At 39.2% G+C, this 25,365-nt stretch overlaps 1 protein-coding gene across 3 annotated transcripts in view; it reads right to left on the bottom strand.

Annotated features, from left to right (window-relative positions):
- Positions 1-25,365, bottom strand: part of MID1 (midline 1) — a 260,488-nt gene that overhangs the window by 13,217 nt on the left and 221,906 nt on the right. For all 3 annotated transcript variants that reach the window (XM_064500438.1, XM_064500444.1, XM_026117000.2), the window contains exons 5-9: positions 23,490-23,638; positions 19,837-19,964; positions 12,821-12,964; positions 3,732-3,893; positions 1,055-1,262 (exon numbers count right to left, since the gene is read on the bottom strand). In XM_064500438.1, the coding sequence (XP_064356508.1) occupies positions 1,055-1,262; positions 3,732-3,893; positions 12,821-12,964; positions 19,837-19,964; positions 23,490-23,638 (791 nt within the window). The remainder of the gene's footprint in view (positions 1-1,054; positions 1,263-3,731; positions 3,894-12,820; positions 12,965-19,836; positions 19,965-23,489; positions 23,639-25,365) is intronic.

The following is a 25,365-nucleotide window of genomic DNA, read 5'->3' as shown; positions in this document are numbered from 1 at the left end:
TTGCCATTCCCAAATCTGTTTTGCCAGATGTTGGTGTGGTTTTTAGATTCAAATGAGCATATTTTAGACTGAGTATTGGGCCAAGTGAAGCACCGTAGGTGAAGACATCTGCTATGCAAACCGTAATTTATGGCAAGATGTGCAGGGTAAGAGAATTGTGAAAATGTTCTCGTTAATGGACACCCTGGGCAAAAACCTGATTTCTCGTATATAAAATGTATACGTTCCTCACATTCTAGACATACTGCAGTGCTTGTTAGGCTTTCAACCTAACAGGGATTAACTTGCCTTAAGTTACTCTATTTTTATTCCTTCTGGTTGGCACAAGCAAACAACATTCTTGTGTCAGAGATAGAGCACACCAGAAGACCTTATTCATTTTCCATTCCATTTCCTTCCATCATAATTAATTTCTACCTTTGAACCCCAAAGGATGACTTCTCTTCCACTGACCAAAGGGCCCCTGAAGTACCTGTGTAACACGGAAGATCATTCAGGAATAAAGGAATGTAGTCCTTCACTTCCTGCCTCTTGCTTCATCCACTGGGACATAGACCTGCAGCATTATTGCTCCCTGCTCCCTCCCTACAACCAGGTCTGACTTCCAGCCCTGTGAAACAGGATCACGAAAGTGTCCTCATACTCTTCTTTTTTTCTTACTGAAGTCCACTAAGATCTTTCATGTTTGGTAAAAAAATATTCTGTCACTTACAAAGTTCACTTTGTGATATAAACAAAGAAAAAATTTCTTAGCTCTCCAATTCACTAAAAATGTAAGACATATTTTATAGTTCAAAAAACAGTCATCTACATTCATGGAGGGGAAATTCCTTGAAGGCTGTTAAAGATGGAGATACTCTATCTGGTCTATGAAGTTCCAGAGCCACAACGTACTAGAGGTTCGGAAAATATTCTGACAAAAATACGTAAAAGTATATGATCGTCCTGCTCTTGTACCATTCCCTATGCCTCTGCTACTGGCCTATGTCAGAGACACCTGGATGGACCTCTGGTATGAACTGGTAGGTCTTTTCATATATTCTTATGTACATACCAAGTGCTCCCGCTTATAACCACTTCCCAGTAATGGCGTCCGCTGTCAATAAACACATTGCCAGCTACTCCATAGCTCCCTTGGCTTGTGAATCGCTCAGGTGTGTGACTCTTTTTGGAGGATGTTTCATCACGTTCCACTGTCAAGTTATCATGAGACACCTTCAGTTTTCTATGAGCAGATTTGGGGTCCAGTTTAAATGGCTGGCCTAGATATGCACAGACAAAGACGGCAAAAGAATAACTTAGTTTTAATTTTAAAAAGGAGTGTCCATTAGAAAGCCTGTAAGAAGCATACAAAATTACATAATCATAGTAATCTCTTTCTCTGAAGCATTCTCAAGATAGACTAACCTGTCCTGCTCCCTGCACTAGCTAGTTTGCATTGTCAGTTTACTGTCAGTCTCACTGTGCACTAATTTCCCTGTGTTGATAATCCCTGAAAGGAGTCCTGCATAATCATCATGCCCATTATCTGTGACCTAGAGGTAACCTGAATACTCTAATTCTTGCATGTAATTGAAACCAATATACATGCTAATAAAGGTCTGAGGGTTGCTTTTTACACAGCATATTAGATTTTACAATAAGTTACATTCTATTAATTCTCTAGAGATAAAGCTCCATAAAAACATCTTTATCATTACTGCAAAACAGTATGATTTAAAATACCACAAAATGTGTCTGAAAATGAGAATAAGCACTAGCCTTGTCTGTTCATTCACTCACGGCTTTATTTATAACAAGCACAGTTAACAATTTGTGATCATCGTGGATGGACACCTACGTGGTGCTATAGTGCTGGATACCGTGCATTAAAAAGAAGGAAGTGAACTGTAATTTGGTCCAAATAATATGGTTTAAAAACATTACTGAGGCTGTTGCTCTTGGCAAGTATCCTCTGCTGTAGCACAAGGTTTGTAGACAATAACAGGAAGCATTTTGGTAAACTGAACCCTGTAGATATGTAAAGTCTGCCACTATTCTGACAAGCTAGCTCATTGTGTCAAAAAGCGGAAAGATCATTTACCTCCTCCAGGAGACATCTAGGAAACTCTGACTCTATAAGTGATCCAGCAAAGCCCTTATCCTCCCTCCGTTCTTACTGTCTTTCATATCAAGAAAAAAAAATGGAAGTGGAAGATTTGGTGACATGCATAGAAAATAGAATTGAGCACTCTCATGGGGTCCGTGACCCGATGGCATTGACACATGTATACTTCAAATAAGATGTGAATTATTCAGCATTTGTGAAGGAACAGTTAACTAATTCTTAGGCAGTAAAACTGAAAGTACTACTGTTGCAGTAAGAAGAAATGCAGTTGATCTGAACAGTGACAGCCAGTTAGTTTTGTTTCAGATCTCCGGGAATCTGAAAGTGCAGACATTTAAAATGAAAAATTATTAAACCAACACTAATTCTCTTTTGATATTGTCAGGCATAGGTCAAGAATTAGCTAAGGAGTACTTATAATTTTAGGGGTATAGTCTACTTTCATAATATGTATTTAGTTATATATTGCAATCAAGTAAAATATACCCCTTAGAAAGTATCCGTGAGCACGTTTTATCTGCTTTTTCCTACCATTGGGTAGCACTAAAATACCTACAGCATGCCTCTCTATCTGATCAGTAGCCTCTGTATTGTTGAAGAAGCCTCTGAAGGATCTCTTTCTACTGAACTGTATCTGGTCATGCCATTTCTTACAGTTACCTGAGAGTGAACATTACTTTCGAGCCACATTGGGTCACAAAAAGGCAAAAGGATAAAAGACTGCCGTTTCCAAAAGGGTCCTCTGGTTTTATGCATGCACGTAGGTTACTATATTCAGCAATGCACAGATTCTTGGTAGCAGATGTGCGGTTGGTATGAGTGGCTTTTACACAGGAGTGCAGGCCAAGTATACAGTAGAAAGAGAAACTCACAAGCTGGTACATGCCCTTCCCTGCAGCATCCACTATCCTTCCTGCGACATCCAATACCACCCCTCTTCAAACACCCTCCCCTTCAAGAAGCAGATTTCAGATAGTGCACAAATCCCAGCGGTCCCTTTCTAGTACTCAGAGTTACCCATCATGACTGAAAGACTGAGGCACTGGCTGGACACAAGAAGAAAAAGGTTGAAAACCAGTCTTAAAATTGCTATACTCTGTCTGCTAACAATTTGCATAACCATTTTTTTAGAGTGGTATCTCTGACTCTACCACCCTGCTGAACTCTGTAGTAAAATGGGGCGAATGGTGCTAAGAAAGTTTCCAGTGTCCTAAGATAGAGACCATTTTGGAGGATAAAAGTTAGCTAACAAGTATCTTACAATGCACTCTACAAAAATAAAATGTCTTATTATAAATATAAGAAAAAGCTTTGGTTTGCAAAGGAAAAAGATAAAGAGGAAATTAGAACAAAAGCACAAATGAGTATTTTCAATCATTTCGTATGTGATGGTTTCATTCCTAAATTATATTTCCAGTGACAGATCCAGATGCATGTCTAGAAAAAAAGCCATTTCTGCACTCCTCTTGCAATATTAAGTTGAGTGACATAAGTGGCTCTCCTTATGGAAAGCCCTTTAAACAAGTTAGTTTTCATTGCATTCTTGTACCTTTCAAAGACCAACCCCGAAAAGGAAGACAAGAAAGGAGAAGAATGTGTGCGTGCTGGATTGCACGTTACTCACTGTTTGTCTTGAGTTTGCCGGGCTCGCTGTTTCTGCTGCCAGCCTGATTAATGGCCTTAACGATGAAGATGTACTTAGTGCCACTCTGCAACCCATGCACTGTGTAGTGGTTTTGTTTGATATTAGGAACAATCATCCAGCTGTCGGCTGAGTTACATAAACCTGCAATTTCAAACCAAGCACATTTGTCATAACATACAAAACACTTTGTAACAGAGGAACATTTAGAGCACTTCTGAGCATTGAACAACTGATAAGAATTTTGCTTCCATACCTTTTAAAGTGCTGTTACTTTTAGCAAGTTGCTACTTACTTCCACTAACTCCTTTCATCAGCCTTCAACCAAGGTACCTTTTAAGTTCTTGCTATGTGAAGTCAAGCATTAAAAAAAAAGGACATTTAAGAAATGATTCAGTGGAGGCATCGGCAGGCTGGGAATTTTCATATCCCAACACGAGAATCCTTTATTGCTTAAGTACTCAAGGATTATGGAGAACCCATCAATCTACTTCTTGGGTTAATGAACTGCTTTAAGACTAACATACGCAGTAATGCTAGAAGGGTTGTTGAGGCACCTTTGCTGGCAGTCCCCAGGTATGCATTCCAGAAGCAAATCATTGGAGGCCAAACTGGGTAGAGAACGGGCTCCAGAGCGAGCTTTGGCTTTTACACTCCAGACTTTGCCAGGATGTAACCTAAGCTATTATAACGTATTGGATGCAACTTTTTTGTTTGATTTCCTCATGGCTAGATGTCAACTGGCAAAGAGCTGCATAATTTTCCAGTTACAAGCTTTTTTGGATATGCTTGATGTCTACCAAAGAGGTAGGAAGTAAGTAAAATACGGGAGAGGGGGGCAATATTATCTGCAAAATAGGAAAATACTGCCCAAGATGAGCTTATTCATCTATGTAAATCTTTCCTACTACGCTATAACTTGAATGCCAGTGATTCAGCCATGTAACAGCTCCTGGTCAAATGGAACCACAGTCTGATATCTCTCTATATATGCTATCTTGTTATAAATGTTTATATAAGAAACAAAGTTAACATTCATAAAATGCATATATGCTCACAACTATTTATATAGCTATACAGATAGAAAGAAATACATGTAGATGGAAGTGTATGCATGTGTGTGTAATTATTAGGCTGGAAAACATGAAAGAAAAATCTTTGACTGGATTAGAAACCTTACAGTCTTTTCAGTTTCTGACATGACTGGGCATAGAATAAGTTATGAGAGCTACTATGTTATTAAACCAGCTTTCAGCTTTTAACTCATGTTTTACCAGGAAACCAGCAAGTACTAGTGATTTGTATCTTTTGCAAGTCAGTAGTAATTTCAGCTCTGTATATTAGTCTATAAAAAACTTTTATGTGAAGTAAAAATTAAGAGGCTACTGGACACAAAACTTCAGAAAAAAAAAGACATGATACAGATTTACAAATTCATAGACTATTCATAACCATACTGGAAGATTCATTCCTAATTTGGGATGTGTTTTTCTTATTAAGGGATCATTAGTAATAGAATTTATAACCTAAATTTCAATCGAAGAACTATATAGCTTTTGTCTCAAAGTTCTCTTAACATTAATTTATCAATTGTTAATTGATATTACACAGCATCCTTGAGAAGTAGGCAGCTAATAATCCTGCTGTGGAAAAGGAGAACTGAGGCATAGTTTCAGGTGGGATTCATGTCACCCTGTCATCTAATGAAGAGGCTCAATGCCTAGTCTGTTTTTCTCAACTTCGAGGGGAGGCAGTAATCACTAAATGGTTCATTCCACCTGTCCAGGTGTGAACATCCTACCACAAGTGCTTCTCTCTATTTCTTGAACAAAGAGGAAACCAAGGTGACCAGTTTAGATGAGACCTCTAACTCTGGAGGGCTGACCTGAGGTGAGATGAACTCTCCCCTCCCTACACCCTGATCTGAAGTCTGAGCCTCAGGTAGGGGCCATGTTTGAGAATCCATGTGTGTGTTCTGGCCTTCAGGCTGTTCTTCCCACTGAGCCGCAAAACAAGAAAGCCCACCCTCCAGTTTTTAGTTTGTAAAAATCAGAACTTGAAGGACAGACAGTATCTAACATTTCTCTAGCCTGTTCTGTCTCATCAAGAACATCACTTTCTGTGTTAACTATGGTTGAGATGAATAGCAACTGTGATTTACCAGGGAACATTTCTTTGTTGCTGTTTCCTTGTCTAAAGGGGAAAAAATGGATTCTAGTATCTTCTTTATGCTCCAACCAGTGAATATCCTGACCACATGTATTCTCCCTAAATATCAACTACAAGAGATTTCTGAAAGTGTGCTATATCTGGAAAAAATGGAGCAAAGAACAACAACTTTGCAGCACTCAGTTTTTTACAAGACTCTTGAAAAACTAGACCACATAGAGCCATCATCTATCTCCTGAAGAAAGAACCCAGTGTTATTCCTCATGAAAGCGCCAGTTTTGTCTGGCACCTGTAGTAATGTGCCTACAGCAGCATCAATCCATACCTTGTTTTATGCCTGAACCATACTGAACCTACTGAATGCTATTTACGTTTTAGTCTGGGAGTGAATAGGGTTCCTGAGAGGGAGAAAGAAAAGTGGCAGTATTCTGGCATAAAATATTTCACTGACTGCTCAGAGGCATCCTAATTTTTTCCCAATAAAAATTTGCCACAAGTATTAGAGTAAAGGAACATTGCTTCTGCAGCTGAATTACCACATCGATTTTGCATTAAGACCATCCCCAGCCTGTCTCATAGGTGCTACTGCAAAATAAGTATTAAGCTAAAATAAAACAAAATGAAGCACAGAATTTAGAGGGAGCCCAGGATGGCCTAGCAATCCTTAACACAGATAACTGATGGGGTATCAACTAACATGCCACATGAAGCAGAATGAATCCAGGAGGTAGTCCTGGGAGTGTCTCCCCCCTCCAAGTCCACACTTCGAAAGCAATGGTCTATGGTATGTAGGCAATATATATAAACAAACCCTTGCGCAGACACAGAAATGCCCAGATTTTCGCTATATCATCTGGAAACTAAAGATTTCTATCAGTCACCACAATTCTCCAATCAGGGAGCATTTTTTCAGGCTCATATTACATTTTTGATATTACACTGCAAAGGCTTATCTCTCCTTAAGAAAATATAAAATTTGGATCTAAATAAATACATGAAGGACTGTAAAAATACTCATGCACTGCTTTGGGTCTCCTCTCCATTCTCTCCTCTCCTCCCATGTGTGTGGATTTATGCCTACCCAACACCTAGCAGCCAGTAGATCCTCACACATAGTAAATTACAGTATTTCTAAATAATCTAGTTAACAGCTGTATATAGGGACAACCATGGTAATTTGAGGCATTGCTGCATCTTGCCCTCTGCTGCCAGGGGTTAATGGCAAAACGTTCACATGCAGGCCTAGATTCCTCCAACTTGACTTCAAATGAAGAACAGAGATTCCTAAATTAGGACCTTATCTGCCCTAAACTCTCTACACAGTCAGTAGAGATAGATGGGAGCTCTCCATTTCACCTCTAATCTGACTCATCTTCTAGGGGAAGGCTCTACCTTCTCTGACAACAGAAGACAGCTTGGGTTTCTTGTCTTTGTCTCTCCTGCCCCTTAGGCATCAGACTACTGGTGTACAATAAATGCTGGATGCACAGTGACTCACTTGGTCACCTTTCCAGGTAAGCCTTCCTGGTCCAGCAAGCTCTACACATACGTCTGTACCAACACATTTAGTGATGTGTTCATGCACTTTCCTGAAGGGGGGCTTCCCGATTGTGAGTGGTTTGATACAAGGCTTCAAATTGAACTTTGATCCAGAAATCTCGGGAATGAAGGCACAACGTATCCTCAAACTACAAGTCCAAAATGCTTCAGAATGAAGAAAAGCAACTAGTGACAGCCAGGTTAAGCTTTTAGGTATGAAAGAATATTTTGTCTCTACATCTCCAGTTCTGACCTATTAGAACAGCCTTTTTTCTTTTAATGCAAAAAAGATGATTAAGAATGATCAGAGAAATGAGGAAATAGCCTGGACATGCAGACATTCAGGGGATAATATTTGCATTCTTGATTCCCTGCCGGTGGCCATAGGTTAAGTGGAAAATCACACATATTCTCCTCATCGCAGTATCAGTAACAGCTAAGTGTCCGCTATTGCACCCAGTTCTTACCCTGGCTAGATTAGGGTTTCTTGTTTCCAAGACTCAGGGCTCTTTACAGGGTCCTGCAGGTGGTAAAACAATGTATTTTAAAACTGTAGCCTACAAAAATGTTGAGAATTTAAATTACATCCTGGAATGGTGCAGTGAGCACAGTGATGCCCATACAGGATGTATGAGTTTTCAAAACAAGTTTCTCAGAATCTGGAGGTAATAATTTGTAAAGCTATTTCCCTGGTGTTGGCTGCTGATGCACTTTAAAAACCAGATGGGAAAAATCCCAAGGTGTAAATCCTCCTAAAATTTACACTGTTTGATTTTAATAAAATATACCATTTTAAAAACTAAAAGAGAAGCACATAAGTCATGGGAAGGTTATTTAATCTCTTGAGCATTTTAATTATTTTTAAATGCTTTCTTTCAATAAATTATTACCAATTCAAACTGTTAGAACAAAAACAGTAGGTGAAGTTGACAGATATACAGCTCTCTCCACCCCCACTCTGCATTCCCACATGAATGAAAATAATATATGCAGGATTTCTGCAAAATACATAGCGTTTTGGGTTTTTTTAGAAATACACTCTTTTGATACTTTCCAAGACTTAGAAGTTTTCTTGGTTTTATCTTGAACTTACTTTTGTACCATTGGAAGATACTAAAAACCTCAGTAGCACTCTGAAGACTGTAAGGCATCTGTTTTTAATAAATTAAATCTTACAGAAAGAACAATAGCTAGAATTTTCAAAAGCTCATTGGTGAATCATAAACTCACTGTTTTTCAGGAAAGGGCTCTTAATTTTCTTAGACCCTGTACAAAATTTTATCCTTTCTCATAGGAACAGTAACCCTGTAACCCAGGGAAGGTTCTGACAGTACGCTGTATCCTTAATACAGTGAATTTTAATATTTAATTGAGGCAATCAACCTAAATCCCAATTACCAAGAAAGAGAGTATTATTTACTGCTTTTTGCCTTGGAGAGAGCCATGTGTGTTTTTCATGAAGATATTTTGCATTGCAGCTAGTAAGAAGCTGAGTGTTTAAATTTTAACCTTGCTGAAGCACACTTGAGCAATTCCATTATGTCAAAAAATATATATAAACTCAATAAATACATGAAAATTTATTGAAAGAAGATAATGCAATTACAGTGCACATTAGCTAGGTAGTGACAAAGTCATTCTAAAAGCTTTATAATATTCAGATTGCAGGTGATAGCTGCATCTCAGAACTGCAAATGTGTGAATGGTATAGCTTTGGGAGCAACTGCTTTACTAAAAGTCTGCCTAATCTAAAGTTCTATATTGCTTTTATGCAGAAAACAGTGCTGCCAAGCATATAGTAGCCAAGCAATTTGGCCACATTTGGAAATAATCTTTCCTGTATGAAATAGGATTCAAAATGAAATACTCTTGCTGGACATTTTCCATCAAAATTTAACTCTCCAGTTTTTCAGTTAATAAAAAGAGAATATAGTTGATTATGTTGGATAGAAAATACATTAGAAAAACATAGTATTGCTTGTTTTTGTTACTGAACTCATAGCAATCCCTGAATGATATATGCCTCCAATGGAAGAAATGTACCAAAGAATGGAAAGCGCAGTCAGTCTGGCTATGTGGTTTTAAGAAATGGATTCCAAAATAACAACCTCCATTAGCACAGTAGGTGGGTATGTAGGCAAAGTGATTCCCACTGTCTCAGGGGAAAGAAGCTTGTTGCTGTAATAAGTACTCTAGCTACTCCCTTGTGACTAATTCATAGCTACACAGAATTGAAAGATGATCTATAAATCCATTTACATTCTCTGTTACGGGTAACCCACATGACCAGCAGCAACTTTGGGGGATGTGGCAAAAACAGAGAAAACACAATTATGTGCAGCAGAATGCAAATGCCGTAAATAGAAAGAAATTTGTGCTCATCCAAGCTCTATTGCATTAAAATAGAATTTAAAAAAAATCACCTAGTTTTAGTCCATCAAAATGTGAAGGCATTCACAAAAAAGTGAATGCAACACAGTAACTTACAGTGAAAATATCTCTATGCATTATATCACATTATTATAGCACACTTCAAGAGGTTAATACTCCAGTGTTCTAGGGATAACCTTGTAAGGACATCTACAGCAGTAGGGAAATTAAATGCTCTTACAGGATAAAGCATAGAATCCAACAAACAGAAGAAACCTCCTGAGTAAAATCAGGATGTTAGCTGGAAAAATGTTTAGTACCTGTGGAAGCTGGAACAAACTGGGAGAATCTTGTATGTAAGAAATCTGGGCAGATCTGTAGCAGTTCTATTAGAACTGTCAGGAACAGCTCCATTAGAGGTACACAGCTCCACATTAAATGCAGAGATAAGGAAAGCTTTATAACATTTAGAAAGACTTCTCATATATACAAATATATATATATATTTATATATATATACATGTATATATTTAAGTTGGGTTAGCATGGTAGATTTTAATGAAACTGAAACTAACAGTTGCCAGGATCTTTGTGTAAGAGCTATGAACTGAAGTTCTTATGTTGTATTGGTATAAAATAGGAGATTCCAGTGAAGTCAGTGGAGTCACAGTGATGTAGAACTGGTGTGGTATACACTGGCTCGATATGTTGCAGGAAAATCAGGTCTACTTTCATTTCAGCTGTTAAAAACATTTTATAAACAGAAATTCTTCAAGAGTTTTCATTTGAGACTTCTCTTTGCTCTTTTAATGACATCATTTTTGCAAAGCATCAGTGATAGAATTAAACTTCAGATTGCACACTAAGCACTTCATGCTATGCCCCCCAAAATTACCATATTGCATTTCTAAAGAAATCTAACTGTTTTGCAGATCAAAGCTTTCACCTCCACATGGGAAACTTACAATGCAGCCTCAAAAGGAAATGACTATTTATTTATTCACTAGTAAGCAGAGAGCAAAACCTCACATCACAAAGGTGTGGAAATGGCACACCCTTCTGCAGTCTGTGCACCGTGCCAATACCTGACCTACCATTAACTACAGCATGCCTTCTTGCATAAAGGCATTGATAAAAATGGGTCAGAAAACAAGAAATACACCATATTATCATTAAGTCCTGTCTGCTTATTAGTGGTTAATCAGACAAGCTTTTCCTTCCTTGTCTGCCTTGCTCCCATTCCTTCAGAATTACTATTAGACCCTTTTTGTATCCAGTTTGCTCAGGTATAGAAGCATGTATTGAAAATGTATTTACTTGATCTTTCTAGTGAACAGTCTCAAATTTTGGAGTGTGCTGTCAGGCTGCTGAGTAAGATGTTAAACGGAGGCTTCAAAAAAATGCTCATCAAATTTTCAGTGGTCCAGGATGCTCATTTTTCAGTAATTCTGAATAATAATACAGGCCTAATACGCTACTAATGGTGCAAAAATACCAGCACATGACTCCTCAGATGGCCTTTCAGATGGCTTGGAGGGCTACCTCCAGTTTAGTGATGGAGAAGCTGAGATGAACACAGCAACAGAGGAGTCAGTGCAAGATTTTGGCTCAGTACTGAGACTTGGCATAGACCATAACATTTTTCCACTGGTACAAAGTGTGTTAACACGTCCACAGCACTGACTTTCATCAAAGCATCTTGCAGTATTTTAGAAGAACAAAATCACTGTTGTTCTGGGTCAGAGCAAAGCCTATCTTGCTCAGCAAGTGACCAGGGTATCTGAGGGTGGACAAAACCAACCAAGTGCCTATGAAAGTGTTTAAGAACAGGGAAAGCACATAATGATCATTAATCAGTATACTCTCCCAGACTCCAACAGTTTACAGCTCTGAGACTTCCTGAGTCATGAGGAAGTCTTTGCACTTCATTGTTCTCAATGGATTTTTCTTGCATGATCTGTCCAGTCATCTCTTGAATCCACACAAACTTTTAATCAACAGTCCTCTGTGGCAATGAGTTCCACAATTTAGATACATGTTGACCAAAGAAATTCCTCCTTTTGTTTGACTAATTTCAAACTCCTTTAGTCTCATAAAGCAACTACACATAAAATATTCCCATTAACATATGGAGAACCAAAACAGGAAGAAATTAAATGACATCCAAAAGTCATAGTTAGTTAATGATCATTATACCCAGAACCCAGAAGTATTAACTTCCTAGCCAAAGATTAGACAATACTGTTTTCTCAGGGGAATAGTTATTTAATAACAGAACAATCTATGGAATAATCAGTAAATTCGTTCATTCAGGAAAGTCGCAGATTCAAAACAGATGGTGTATTTAATAAAATGTGCTACAACAAGAAATATCAAACAATGTTAGTTAATGTCATTATAAGTCAAAGTTACCATATTAATCCTTCTTCCACTGATGTTTGCTCCCTTTGATATACCAATAGACACCTATGCTCTGTAGCCTTGAAGACAGTGCAAACAAGTAGGAAGGACTTAATTTGTATTCCTGACAAAGGTTCAGTGGTCAAGGCTGCCTAAATGACAATGAGGTCCCAGTTCTAACTAATGGCCAAATAGACATAGGCTCCTAAGTGCCTGACTGGCCTTGGCAATGCAACTGGGGGTTGACTCTGGTGTTACAGTAAGGGCCCTATGATGCAAGACACAAATCCTGTTAACATGGACAGAATTTGTACCACTGAGAATAGGTGCTGGTTTTAGTCTTAGTAAGCTCTCATTGCATTGTACTCCCAGAAAACATACAAGACATTTTAACCAGATGAATTTTGAATTTTAAATCCCTTCAAAATCATTATTATTTTGGATTTAAAATATAGATAGTTGGCTGTAAAACTTTCTAGAAAATATTTTTTTCATTTTGCTCTTGACACATGAGTACATTTATATTTAAAGGAACTTGTTTTGCAGAGAAACCATAAGCAAACAGAACCAGCAATAAGATGGTTTATACTTACTAACAACATTAGCTTGTCCGGTGAAGATCGTGTACTGCAGCTCGTAAGAGACCACACTGAATTCGTCATCCGATGTCCAGTGGACAGTAATTGTATCATAAGAAGCTGTACAGAGCTCTTCTCGAATGGTGGGAGGGTTGGGAGCTGTGAGATATTGAGAACAAAGAGGAGGCTTACTGAAACAATCAGTAAAATACTTCCCTTCTCACCTCATCTTAAGGGATGCATCTGATATGTGAGTTTGTAGCCATACTGTTCAACAGATTGCTGGACACCTTTTTGCTAATTCCACTGGCAACTTAAATTGCCAATAACTCATTGCTTAGGAATTCTTACTCTCAAATGTCATCACGTAGAAGCTCCAGATTTTGAAAATAATTTGTTTTAAAGTAGCTTTAGTCTCACATGCCCCCAGTGTGAGTGATGTGCTGGTGGTCACACTAAACTGTGATTGAGAGTGCCCAACTGACACGTTACTTTCGCTATTAATTTTCTCTTCTCTCCAAGTTCATTTTTATTTATTTCCTAACTAGCCTATTTAATATACATGCATATAATTTCTTCTGGTTATACACTCACTTTTTCAGTCTTACATCAGGCATTATTGTCATATCATGGTTTTATGACTATTACAACCTGAACTTGAACATCACTGCTAATTAAGTAATTCTAGAAAACAATTCAAACATTTCAACAAAAAGTTATCCTGCTGTTTCCTTTTTTAAATCAACAAACAGGCTCACTGCAGTCACTCTGTGCAGCAAACTACACATTGTTCTCACATATAAAACACATAGGTTTGTTTTAAAGAACTGCATCTCGAAGCAGACTTCTTAGGTATGAATTTTCCTGGCTTGCATTTTCTACAGAACGAAACACCTGAATAAGAGTAGCAATAAGAGTAGCTGATTATTCACCTTATGTGAAGGTTTATTATTTGAACTGAGCAACCTTCTCTACCTATGTGTCTATGCAGATTGTTCCTCCAAATCAAAGGCGCTGCATTTTATCGTTAGCCAAGCCCTCATGCGACAGGTAGATTGTGGTCGGAGCCTGTCCCCGCGGCTTCTACACCTGGGCAACTCTTTGAAAGACTAGTGGGCCATCCTGCATGCTTATCTCGGTGGGGCCCCCTTTCCTAATTGTTGCTCCTGTATGCCACCACTATGCAGGAGAACAATACTTATGCTTAATACTGTTCCCCCCAGCTATCACAGAGTGAGGAGGGAGGAAACTGCAGGCAAAACAACCAAAATACGCCTGAATTAAAGGAAAAGGAAGACAACTCTGAGTGGGTATTTTTGCTGTCAGTTCTTTAACTTTTGTGAGCCATAAATAATGGCCTCAATAACAAAAAAAGTCACTCTGAAGGAATTCCACCTTTTCTTCTGCAGCAACTTATTTCTATGAACCATCTATTTTATTTTCCCATTAAGAATTTGTATAGTTCATATTCCTGTTTTGCTGATGTATGTTCCCAAGGATTAAAATGCAGATGCATTTCCAAGGAGCCTTTTTCAACCATGAGGTATAAGGAAGCGTTCAGATGTGTTTCGTGATATGACCATGATTTGTGATGCTCTAAATATTGTAGCACAGAAGCTTACCAGTGCCCCCCTTTTCTCTTCCTCAGCAGAGCAACCCTTGGGACAGATGGATATTAATAAAGAGAGATAGAACAGAACTAAAATAAGAACAGTCATCCCAAGAGGGGAATATAAACACAAGGAGAAAAAAATAAAACAATCTTCTGAAAAGTCTAATGATGCAGTTTAGATGTCGTGTATTGACTGAGGCTAACTGTTGTGAAAGCCATATACGACAGCATTGCTCCAATTAGCTATGCCTCAAATAGGTTTCTAGCATGATAATCTACCTTAGCTGTTTTTTTAAGTTTTCTTATAGCTGCGGCTTCATTTTCATATTTTGCCTTTCCTTCAAAGGCAAAAAATATTTGAAAGAAAATTTATTACAAATATACAAGTGGATCCATTTTTTCCGTGATAATATTCAACCAAAGCCTTTTTCACTCTTCTCATGCAGCTAATAGAATGAAATTCTATACCTGAGAAATGTACTTGTCCCTACTGCACCATAAATAATAAACAATAATTTAATTCCACATGAGATACTTCTCTGTAGGGTGTAAATCCATAAAGCAATTAAAGAGATTGACCTTAATCATTTATCTTCACCATCACAGTTATAGGTACTTCTACAGAGCTCAGATGCCACAGGAAAAGTGCTACAGAGAGTCCAAGGCGATCGCAAAGCTGCACCAGCACCTTCCCATGCATGGCCATATGGCATGCCCTTCGACATGTGGCGCGCTCAGTCACTGCCCTGGATGATGAAGTTCAGCACGCCTAAGCAAAGCAGCAGGAGAACCACTAGTGCTGCATACCTAATGTTGTGAGGCATGAAGCCTCATAACCCACCCTTCAGTCCTGTTCCTTGGTGGACATGCAGTGACTGCCCACAAGCACTTCCAGTCCATTTCAGGGTGAGGCCAGAGCACTGACTCACGGCCATAACAAGATTGAAGCTGGACAGCTGATGCTGTTAACACCCTCGGCTGTTTTCTGCCTCCCGTCCACAAACTGTCACCCAGTGTCAAGGAAAGCTGAAAAAAAGTGAAGCAGCTCCTGAAACACCAAAATTTACAGACTTGAGCAGTGAGGGAATCTGGAATCAGTGCCAGGTGACTTAGCAAAGTGCAATGCAAATTGCAGCAGTTTAAGGAAGTGCTTTTCAAAGACAGTAGCTCTCCTTGGTCATGGAGTGGCAATCTCCGTAAGAGGACCAGGGCAAACACCTGTGAGTGGTAACTGCTTCAGTCACTTTGACTTTCCTTCTCTTGAATTCATGAATCAACAACGCTCTCTGACAACAGTTAAAGTCATTGCTGAAGGCTGCCTTAGTTCTCTTCCGTGACTTTGACTCAAAACTGAGGAGACACACTTACATAGTCAGGAACCACATCTGAAGTGCCTGAAAGGCAATAACTAATATTAGAAAAGCAGTTTTTTAAATTTCCTCCTGGAAATAACTGACCTTGTGAGAACATCTACTCCTTTTCAGGGCAAAGTCAATCAGGTTAGTCTAACCCCCTTTCCATTCAATGTCATTTGCATGGCTTTGCCCTGAAGCAGACTGAAAGCATTCCCGTGGTCCATGCACCTAAGGTGCAGCTTAAGCAGCTGCCACCTCTCATTGATGAGTCCCAGCATGGGTGCAGTAGCTCCTGGGTGACCGTTTCTAGCTCCTTTCAATGCAAGGTTACATAAATTTGCTCAATATACTTCAACTTCCTTTCATTTGTTTGCCCTCCACCTCCCTGCTGGGATGAGATGATGGAATCTGTAAAGGCTTCTTACTCATTTCAATCCTAAGTAAAAGAGGAAGATGTAAGCCATCGCTTTAACCTAATGTTGCTAGAAGTGTTCACATTGTCAGCTACTTATATGAGGGAGATGAGAAAGCTGCTCTGAACCTCTCTTAGTTAACTACTGCCTCCCTAGTGTGTTATGACACTAGACTGAAACAGGATGGTGGAACTTGAGATGCACAGATACCTCAGATGTGGATACAAATTCAATGTGCCAGCAGCATGCCATGCATAAGCTTGTCTTCAAGGGCTTGGTCATACATCCATGTAGTGGTTTGGGTACACCAGACCTTTCCAAAAACAATTGAATGAAAAGAGATTACACTCAAAGCATGATACTGGGCTCTTTCGGAGATCGGTTTTGATCTCTTAATATTGAAGGCAAGTCTGGAGGAAAGGTAGATTGTGAAGAGTTTCCAGAATGAAGTTATTCTGATGTGAATAAACTGTTGGCATATGCTAAGTGATACATACACATAAGCGCAGTCACAGCTAAAGTAATGGATGAGGAAAATGTATCTTTGTTTTAGAAGGGATTTCTTAAGAAAGGCAAATTGCAAGGTCAAACAATAGATATTGCTACAGCTGAGATTCAAAGTAGTAAGACTCAGGGCAGGACTTTCTGATGCACAATGGATCAAAACAATCTTTAATATTGTGCAGAAAGGATATGTCCATTGTAGGCATTGTCTGGGTCCAGCCAGATACAGGTGTAGGTAAAAGATGAGCTCCAGATGATAGGCTTGAGCAACTGGCAAGTTAAGAAAGCTTTCAAAAGAAAATGGATATGCAGGAAGGAACGATCAGAGGAAGATTAAGAGTATTGTTTTACTATACTGAACTTGGCATCTCAGTGTCTGGCTAGAAACTTTCAAAGAGGTATCAGTGATTTTCATTTGGATACCAGAAGCTTTGGACAGATAGATGCACAGATCATCAGCACAAAGATAGAGTAGTTAAATTTATATTCGTTGGTGAAATAGCCTAGAGATAATCTATAGAGGGAAGAAAGAAAGAAAGAAACTTCAATGCACCACATCAAAAACTGTTGGGGCAATAATACACTGAGGAAGGACCAAAAGAGATGAAAATTTCCAGAAGACAATCTTGGTCAATTGTTTTGAAGGCAACTGATGGCCAGGATGATGAGGTTGGATTCGAGCTTTGACATTTTGTTCAGAAGCAGTACAGATGACAGATATAACACAGGCTTCTTCATTTATTTGGCAACACAGGTGTATCAGTAGGAGTTACAAATGGTCTTAATTTTATTTAACTCTGTCAAACAAGATAAAAGTAAATCCCAATTCACTCTATCATACAATTTTCAGAGTAAGAGCTATGGAGATTCCACTCATCACTATGAAAGGGGTAAAATAAATTATCATCCAGAGTTTCTGAATAACAACAGAGAATAATCAAGTGTATTTGAGTCTTGGGATTATACATATACACATATGCATATACATATTTAAATATATGTAAATAAATTTTAACAGTCTGGATAGGTTCATTTTTATGCTCAGATAATTTGGACTTGTGATTTGGATTTTGTCATTGCAGCCACATGCTATTTATTAACGTGAAGAAAAATACTACATCTGATATGTCGGAGCTGGCTAGAACTGTTTTTCACTGGCCATCTAGGGCAAAGATGAAAATGGTAGATTAGAAACTGCTCGATATATTGAAAATTCCCTTAGATTGAATTGTGAGTAATTTTTCAAGACTGAGGATAAGGTAGGAAGAAGGCTGAGGAGGAAATGTGTGGGTGACACAGCAAGCATGCTGGACCACAGAAATGATCTTCACGGCATTGGACCTTGTGGCAAAAGCATCCTCCATTTTGGGACAGAAATGTTCTTCATTTTCAGCAGTGCACAGCGATTAGGCTGGTAATATTGACATGTGATGTGCAAATGGGAGAACACTGAGGTGAGGGGAAGAGATTGTTAGATGGAATTCACTCTATATTGCTTTAAAGGTCTAAAACGCAACTATCTAAATGTGAATGAGTCATTTCAGCCTCTCTTTACAGCTAACACGGAGAAATAGGCACCTCAAGAATTGCACAATTTGACCTAAGATACATGCCTTAAAATGAGGCTGTTATTTCTCTGACCATAAAGGAAGATGAGGGTGATTATTTTACATTTAGATTTCTAAGTTAGGGCAAATAAATCTGGCTTTTTGTTACTCCTCCCTTTCATTTCCTTGGCTTTTTAGGTTTTATGTTACAGTTTTGGAGTGAACACTCAATACAGAGGCAGAATTTCAGGAGATTCTGGGGAGAGTAGGATTCATTTCACTGGTGGGATAATATTTCATTGGTGCTGTATAAAAAGTGACTCACACCACAGTATTATTGTATGTTATTTACTTGTGTGTGTGTTAAACACTGACTGCATTCACCAGTTACACAGTGCTATGAACATTTCTTGCAGATAAAATCCCTCATTCAGATACACCAAAAAACCCACAGCTGTATAAGGCAAGGGTGGTGCTGCCCTGTGCATACAGCCTTGCTCCTCCTAGTATTCATTTGTTCCCCTGCAGAAAAGCCAGAAGCTAGCCCTCTGCATGGCAAAGGATCCAACTGCTGGCAATGCAGAGACTCTGCGTTCTCATGTTGTTCTGCAATACCACAGCCACATCGCTTGCAAACTGGGCTAAGAGAACGGGCGCGGATGAAATTTTTAAGTGGTTTTCTAACAATGCTTTGTGTCCTTCATTGCAAATTCTCACTGTTAGCAGCAGATGCTTAGAGACCCAGCAAAATGAAAACCTACTCCCTGTCTCTTCTGTTTTCAATTGAACTGGAATGATTTGTTCTAACTCTGGCATTGAAATCAAAATACTCTTAATTACAGTAATTTGTTTCTCTTTGTGAGTCATTACATACTCTGAGATCGCACATTACTCAGACCTTGAGTAAGGGTCTAATCCTGCAGGCTTCTTCAGGCCAAATGCTCTGTTAAGTGAGCTGGAGTTTTGCTCTGTGGAGAACCAAACCTTTACCCTCGCGGAGAGCACCCTGCATGCTCTCTAGCCCTGAACGCAGCGTGGTCTTACAGTTACACAGTGGGGGAAATATGCAATATCAGTATGCACTGATATAAGGAGACTACTTTCTTTGCTGAGCCCTTGACGCTGCTCGTTTGAACAGCTCCTGGTTGCTTATGACAGACGCACCAGGCTGCACTCTCCTGCAGCTCTGAGGCAGCGCCAAGTGTGATGCATGGAGCGCGCACCCCAGGGACACAGGATGTGGCCCCCGCTCTCCCTCCTCAGGGCAAGCAATCTGAGCCCTTCCGTGCTGAGCTCAAGCTGTTCCTCCTTGCATGTTCACACCGCTGCAGTGCCCACTCCGCCAGGCAGGGAGGAAGAGTGATCCAAGGCTTTTAACCATTTCTCCCTTCCATTTGCCCATACCCTGGTGGGAACGGGTGTGAGGTCGGGAGATGGGAAATACATCCCAGTTGTGTCCTGTAGCACCTAATACCATGTATGGCATTCTGGGGCTGCTTGGCATTACATGTTCAGGGGCAAGGATAAAAATTAGGGCAATGAAGAAAATCCTATCATTAATGTCTTAGGAGGAACTTGAGCATTTTGAAAAGAAAAGTACCTGTAAGATAATCAAGGCATTCCAACAATTTCTTCTCTCTGGTAAAATCAAGTGCAAAAGTATCAAAAGTATCATTGAGATTAATTTCAGGAATTAGAACCTGAGAGGATGCAGTCGCCATGGAAACCCTATAATGAAAAGAAAAAATCTTTTAGCACACTCAAAGTGCACAGTAGCTTTCACATTAACGCGAGACCTAATCATCATTATCAATTGCATGTCAAAAGACTTGACAAAAAAACACTTTTACAAGTATTTATTTTATTTATGTGGTTTAAGTTAGGAGCTTCTTCTGTCCCTTTTATTTTGAAAGTGAAGACTCCAGTAAAAATCCATTATTATCTAGCTTTTACTTAGTATGCAGAGTTAGATATGTTTTTAACAAAATATTAAGGCTCAGCCCACCTTCAATCGTTCCTTCCACTCACCCACTGAACCAAAGTAGCGTAAGTATTATTTTCATTTGTGTTTTAAGCAACCCTGACAGATGCTGTGCCTCTCCCACCCCTTGTTTCCCCATGTCGTTTCTTGCTCCAGGCACTCCACACCTCTGTCTCAGGGGCTTGGTGCAGCTCACCACACCCCCTCAGACAAGCAAGGCACACAGCTGTCAACTTCAAAAGGTGCAGCAGGGGGTGGGGATAAAACAAATAGATGTCAGGACAGTTTATTTTGAAAGGCTTTTCCCTGTAGAGCAAGTGTGCATGGTTATACATCCTGCAAAACCCAAGTTTTTTTGCCTACCTCATTTCAAAAGCTACACCCACTTTTAGACTGTCCAGCATTATGCAATTATGCAACTAATACGCAAACACAAGCTTTTACAGGAGAACTACTGTCAAGATGCATTTTGCGGACCTTTCAGCTTGATAGCTCAAAATACATCTTACTGGATAGCTGGATACTAGATATGTTTACAGAAAGCTCAAGAAAGAATTCACGTCTGTTAAAGTAAAGAGGTTAAGCCTTTTCCTATACAACAGTATTTGTTAATTGTTTCAGTTTTGAGGTAAATACACAACCATGCACACAATGTATGTCACCCACCTGTTATTCATGACACGTCAGATCAAAATATTTTGATTGCTTCAATTAGAAGTTTCCCAAACCAGAGTATTTCACTGTGGACCTGGCTCAAAAGGTTTCTGGCCAAATTCTTACTAAGAACTACATTTTCTTGTATTTCTCCTGTTGTATTTTAGGACAATACAATTAGAAAAGATAAAAACTGAGTTGCACAACTCATTGTCTTTAGCACAGTTTTCTGGAACTGAGCTGAGAAAGTTTCCTAGTCAATAATTGCTGCTATACAGTTTTCAGCGCTGGTCCTCTTGCAACACTGGCTGGAGAATTAAGTCCAAAGTAGATGCTACTAGAAATCACATTTTTAGAGAGGATAAATGAACTACCTTTTACCCTGTGCTTAATGAGAAAAATTCCCTGAGCTCTTTCACTCCTTTCTTTTTCTTGCTATTTTTTCACATGGTTCATATGAAGTCACACCACCATGTTTTTATATCTAGTACAGAAGACACACATTTCTTGTAGGCCCTGTATTAGGGCCAACTCAGGTTTACGTATACCTCTAAAATTCAACAATGGCCTTGCTAGGAAATCAACAAGCAGGAATCTAAGCAGAAGAGCTTCTCTGAATGCCTCCATAAAGCATATATTTATTATGAAGAAGACCATATCATCAGGACCTTTTGGGCTATTGTCTGGGGCTATGCAAAGAGTGCTCTGTGAGTAAGCATATTAAAGTCCATTTTTGGTGAGGTTAGCAGTCTGCAGTTTCATAGACCATGTCATCGTCTTAAGTTCAGAGGACTGAATTTCCTCTTGTACTTCAGCCTCCTCTATCTGACACTGTACTTGATTGGTAAGGGTTTTTCTAGGGTAAATGCATTTCACTCTCAGTGAATAATCCATGACCTAAATCATTGTAATGTGCGTAATGTCATTGCTGTATAAAGTTACCTGTTGTGCTTACAACAGAGAATATTATCCTGCAATTACTCTGAAATGTATTCATGAAGAAATGGAATGAGCATAATTCAGAGGACTGTTTTAGCTGCTGGAACTGCGGCCCTGGTGAGAGTGTTACATGAGTAGTCTAGAGGCAAACAAAACCTTGCTAACCACATGAGAACTAAGAGAGCTACTTCTGGGCAAAAATTTATTGATCAAACTTAGTCTCTCTTTCCATTTGCAATCTGTCTGCAAGCACTTTGTGTTCTTCTTTTCAGTTTTATTCATTTGAAATAATTTTCTGGTTTGCAGGGCGTTCACAGCCATCTCATTACAGATAGTAATCTGCGATAGCCAAGAATTAAACTTGATTAGATACATATGCCAACTGGTCTTATTTCTGTTCTCTGAGTGTCTCTCTTGTGACTACATTTATAAGGCAACTAATCATGTTTACAAGTTCGAAATGGAATTTCCCTGAATATTCTCTGGTACTCAGTTAAAAGTGTCTGCTGTTTACTCCACAGAATACTGAAAAAAAGTCCAGAATCTCACCAAGAGCATTTTACTTATTTGAGATTGTATATTCTGTGGTAGTTCTACTATCAGCTTCAGCTGGGAAAAAGAAGTATCATAGTCTAGCTTGGTGACAGAATACAAAGCAAGGTCCAAATGTGACAGATCAAACTTAATCTCCTGCAGTGAACAAGCTTGGCTTTTCTCTCTTTTTTTTTTATTATTCAGCAAAGTTTCAACTCTCTGGAACTGTAACCAGCATCCCAGTATTGCTGGCTTATTCAGAAATTGATTAAAATAGCTTTCATGAAGCCTGATATTCCAGGAATCTGTATACAGTGCTCCAGAGGAAGTGATAGAGTTAAAAAATTAAATAATAAGAGCTGGGAATGTCATGACCTGGATTAAGCCAAATTAGGCTGGACGACGTGAAAACATAATGTGAAACCAGAACTCAAAGAAAACCAGCTGAATGAACGAAGATACTTTTTAACAGTTTTTCTGTTCATTATCACGGACACATCCTTCTTCTGTTTCTCAATCTGATGGCTAAAACAGCTGATAGTTCCAGCAGAACATGTTTTTGTCAGAAAATACTGCTGAAATTCAGTGATAATATTTCAACATTTACAATGTTGCATTGAACACCAACTGATTTGCTGACAGCCCAATTTCCTGGAAGGGCTTGCTTCCATAACTTTGGTTGCTTGATATATCTGGCAAGCCGAGAAGGAGCTGGGATCCTGAAGCTATAGAAATTTCCTGCACACAGGGATCCAGCACAGCAACTGCCATATCTCCCAGACACCTGATTTCATTCTCAATCTCAGACTTTTCCGTGGAGCAGGAATTGCAATCTCCAGACACCTCTCTATTTAGTATGCTTAGTGCCAGACCTCTGCTTGGTATCTATTGATACCTGTGCTACCTCCTTCATTTGTGGATGCTATTATTGTTCAAAGTCTTAGTTCACACTCATTAGTTAGTTCATCCTTTTTCTAAGGGTCATTTTGATTTAGCATTACAGTAAGGCTCTTCCCATTCCAGTAGAGCACAAAGTGGTGTTACTGTGAAATGTAGCAATTCATTCCTCCCTCTTTAAGCACATCTTGATTGGACAAGACATTACTGCAATTATGACAAACCTTAATTTAGGTTCTTCTCTTTACCTTTCAGTGATGTTTTTAGCAGTTTGCAGGAAGCGAGCATGATCATTCTCCTTCAGCGACTGTTCAGCCTGAGAGATGAGGGACGTCGAGCGTTCAATGCACTGTTTGCAGTTTGCAATCTGCTGAGCCAGTTTCCTCAACCTCACCACCTTGAATGGAAACATAAGAAACCGGTCACGTCTCTAATGTCACAAATAATGATCACATTTACACTTCTGAGGCAGAGCTATCATGCAAAGGGGGAGCTAGGACGAATGGCTTTCCTGACAAGAGCTGCTTTCATGCTAGCTTCATGGTGAGCCCTTTCCATTAGCCACATAACATTTTTTATAAGGAACAAGCACAGCCTTTCTGCCTCAACATTTTCCACGTGGAAAACAACAGAGGACAGCCAAAATAAGCACAGCTGGCCTATTTTCCTACAGAAGAAACGTCATTTCCTGGCACTTTCTGCTTACATGATAACTAAAGGCTATTTAGATAACCATTTCCCTGAGGTGATGAGATCTGTTAAAAGCAGCTCACAGATTAACTACTTTTTACTCATTACTGAAGTAATTTTCATAAAAATCATCTCAAAATAAAACTTGACGAAAAAGACTGTTCACTTCCACTAACAATATATATTTGCCCTTTTCATTATTTGCTTCTAGTCAGGCATGGTGTTTTCTTGTTGGATATTTTTAACTGGAAAAAAGCACAGTAGCACTGAAGACCTGATTATTATTACTGCAAACTTACTGGAGAAAAACACATTAGATGTGACTGTAATCTCTAGCTGAAAGGTTAGGGAGGGGCACAGTCCATCCACCACTTACAGACAATGTTGGCTAGCAAAACTTTTGGTTCCTGAAAGATCTAGGAGTTCTTCCCATTTTTATCACATCAGGATCACCACTACCTCATAGTTTGAACAGGAGTAAGAAAAAGGAAGGAAATTAAATAAATCTGTAGTTCAGAAAAGCAGTAAGACCCAGTTACACATAAAATGAGGAAACTAACAACTAAGTGGATTGGCAGAAAGATCCAAATTTATAATCAAGATAACATTCCCAATCTCAGTAATTAAGCCACAGACTTTGAAGTTGCCGAGTTTAATTTCAGATGTAATTGTGACATGAGTTATGTATTGTAAACAGAGATGACGGTATCATATTGTACCTATACAACACCAGAAAACAGTAGAAAAATAATTTTTTTTGAAAACTTTTAAAAGGAAAATACTGACCAAAGGATGAGTGTCCTATAACTTTGGTTTCTCTTTTAAAGATGGAAATAATAAAGAGAGAAAAATGCTGGGAAAGCATGAAGATTTTGATAATACTAATGATCTGATCAGCTTCTCAGATGAATTAATGCCCTGCCACATTTGCTGTGCTTGACTTGATATAAATGTGGAATATTCTAATGAAGATTCTTTTGAAACATCGTCTTTGAAGAAAGCATCCTGGAATAACCTTTCAGCAAAATTTGTAATTAGTATAACCTAGCAAGGAATCTGTTCTTGCAAAATCACTGACTCACACAAGCATGAGGAGCTCAGGAGGTCTCTAGTCCAACCTCCTGCTCAAAGCAGGGCCAGCTCCGAGGTCAGACTGCTCAGGTTCCCCAACCTCTCTGGGAAGCTATTTCCATGCTTAATAAGCCTGACAGAAAACTCCTTTCTTATTCCCCTCTGATTTCCAGTCTGAACCTCTCTTGTTGCGACTTGTACCTCTTGTCTCCCTCCCTCCAGCTGTGCATCACTGTGAGGAGCCCGGCTCCATCTCCTCGATGACCCCTCGTAGGCACTGGTTGGGGGCTGTTCAGTGCCCCCAAAGCCATCCCTTCCCCAAGCTGAGCAAGCCCAGCTCCCCCGGCCTCTCCTCACAGGGCA

Source organism: Dromaius novaehollandiae, chromosome 1 (genome assembly GCF_036370855.1).
Source record: "Dromaius novaehollandiae isolate bDroNov1 chromosome 1, bDroNov1.hap1, whole genome shotgun sequence".
NCBI lineage: Eukaryota > Metazoa > Chordata > Aves > Casuariiformes > Dromaiidae > Dromaius > Dromaius novaehollandiae.
Note: the sequence above shows the minus strand (reverse complement) of the source record. Positions and strands in the feature narration are given on the sequence as shown.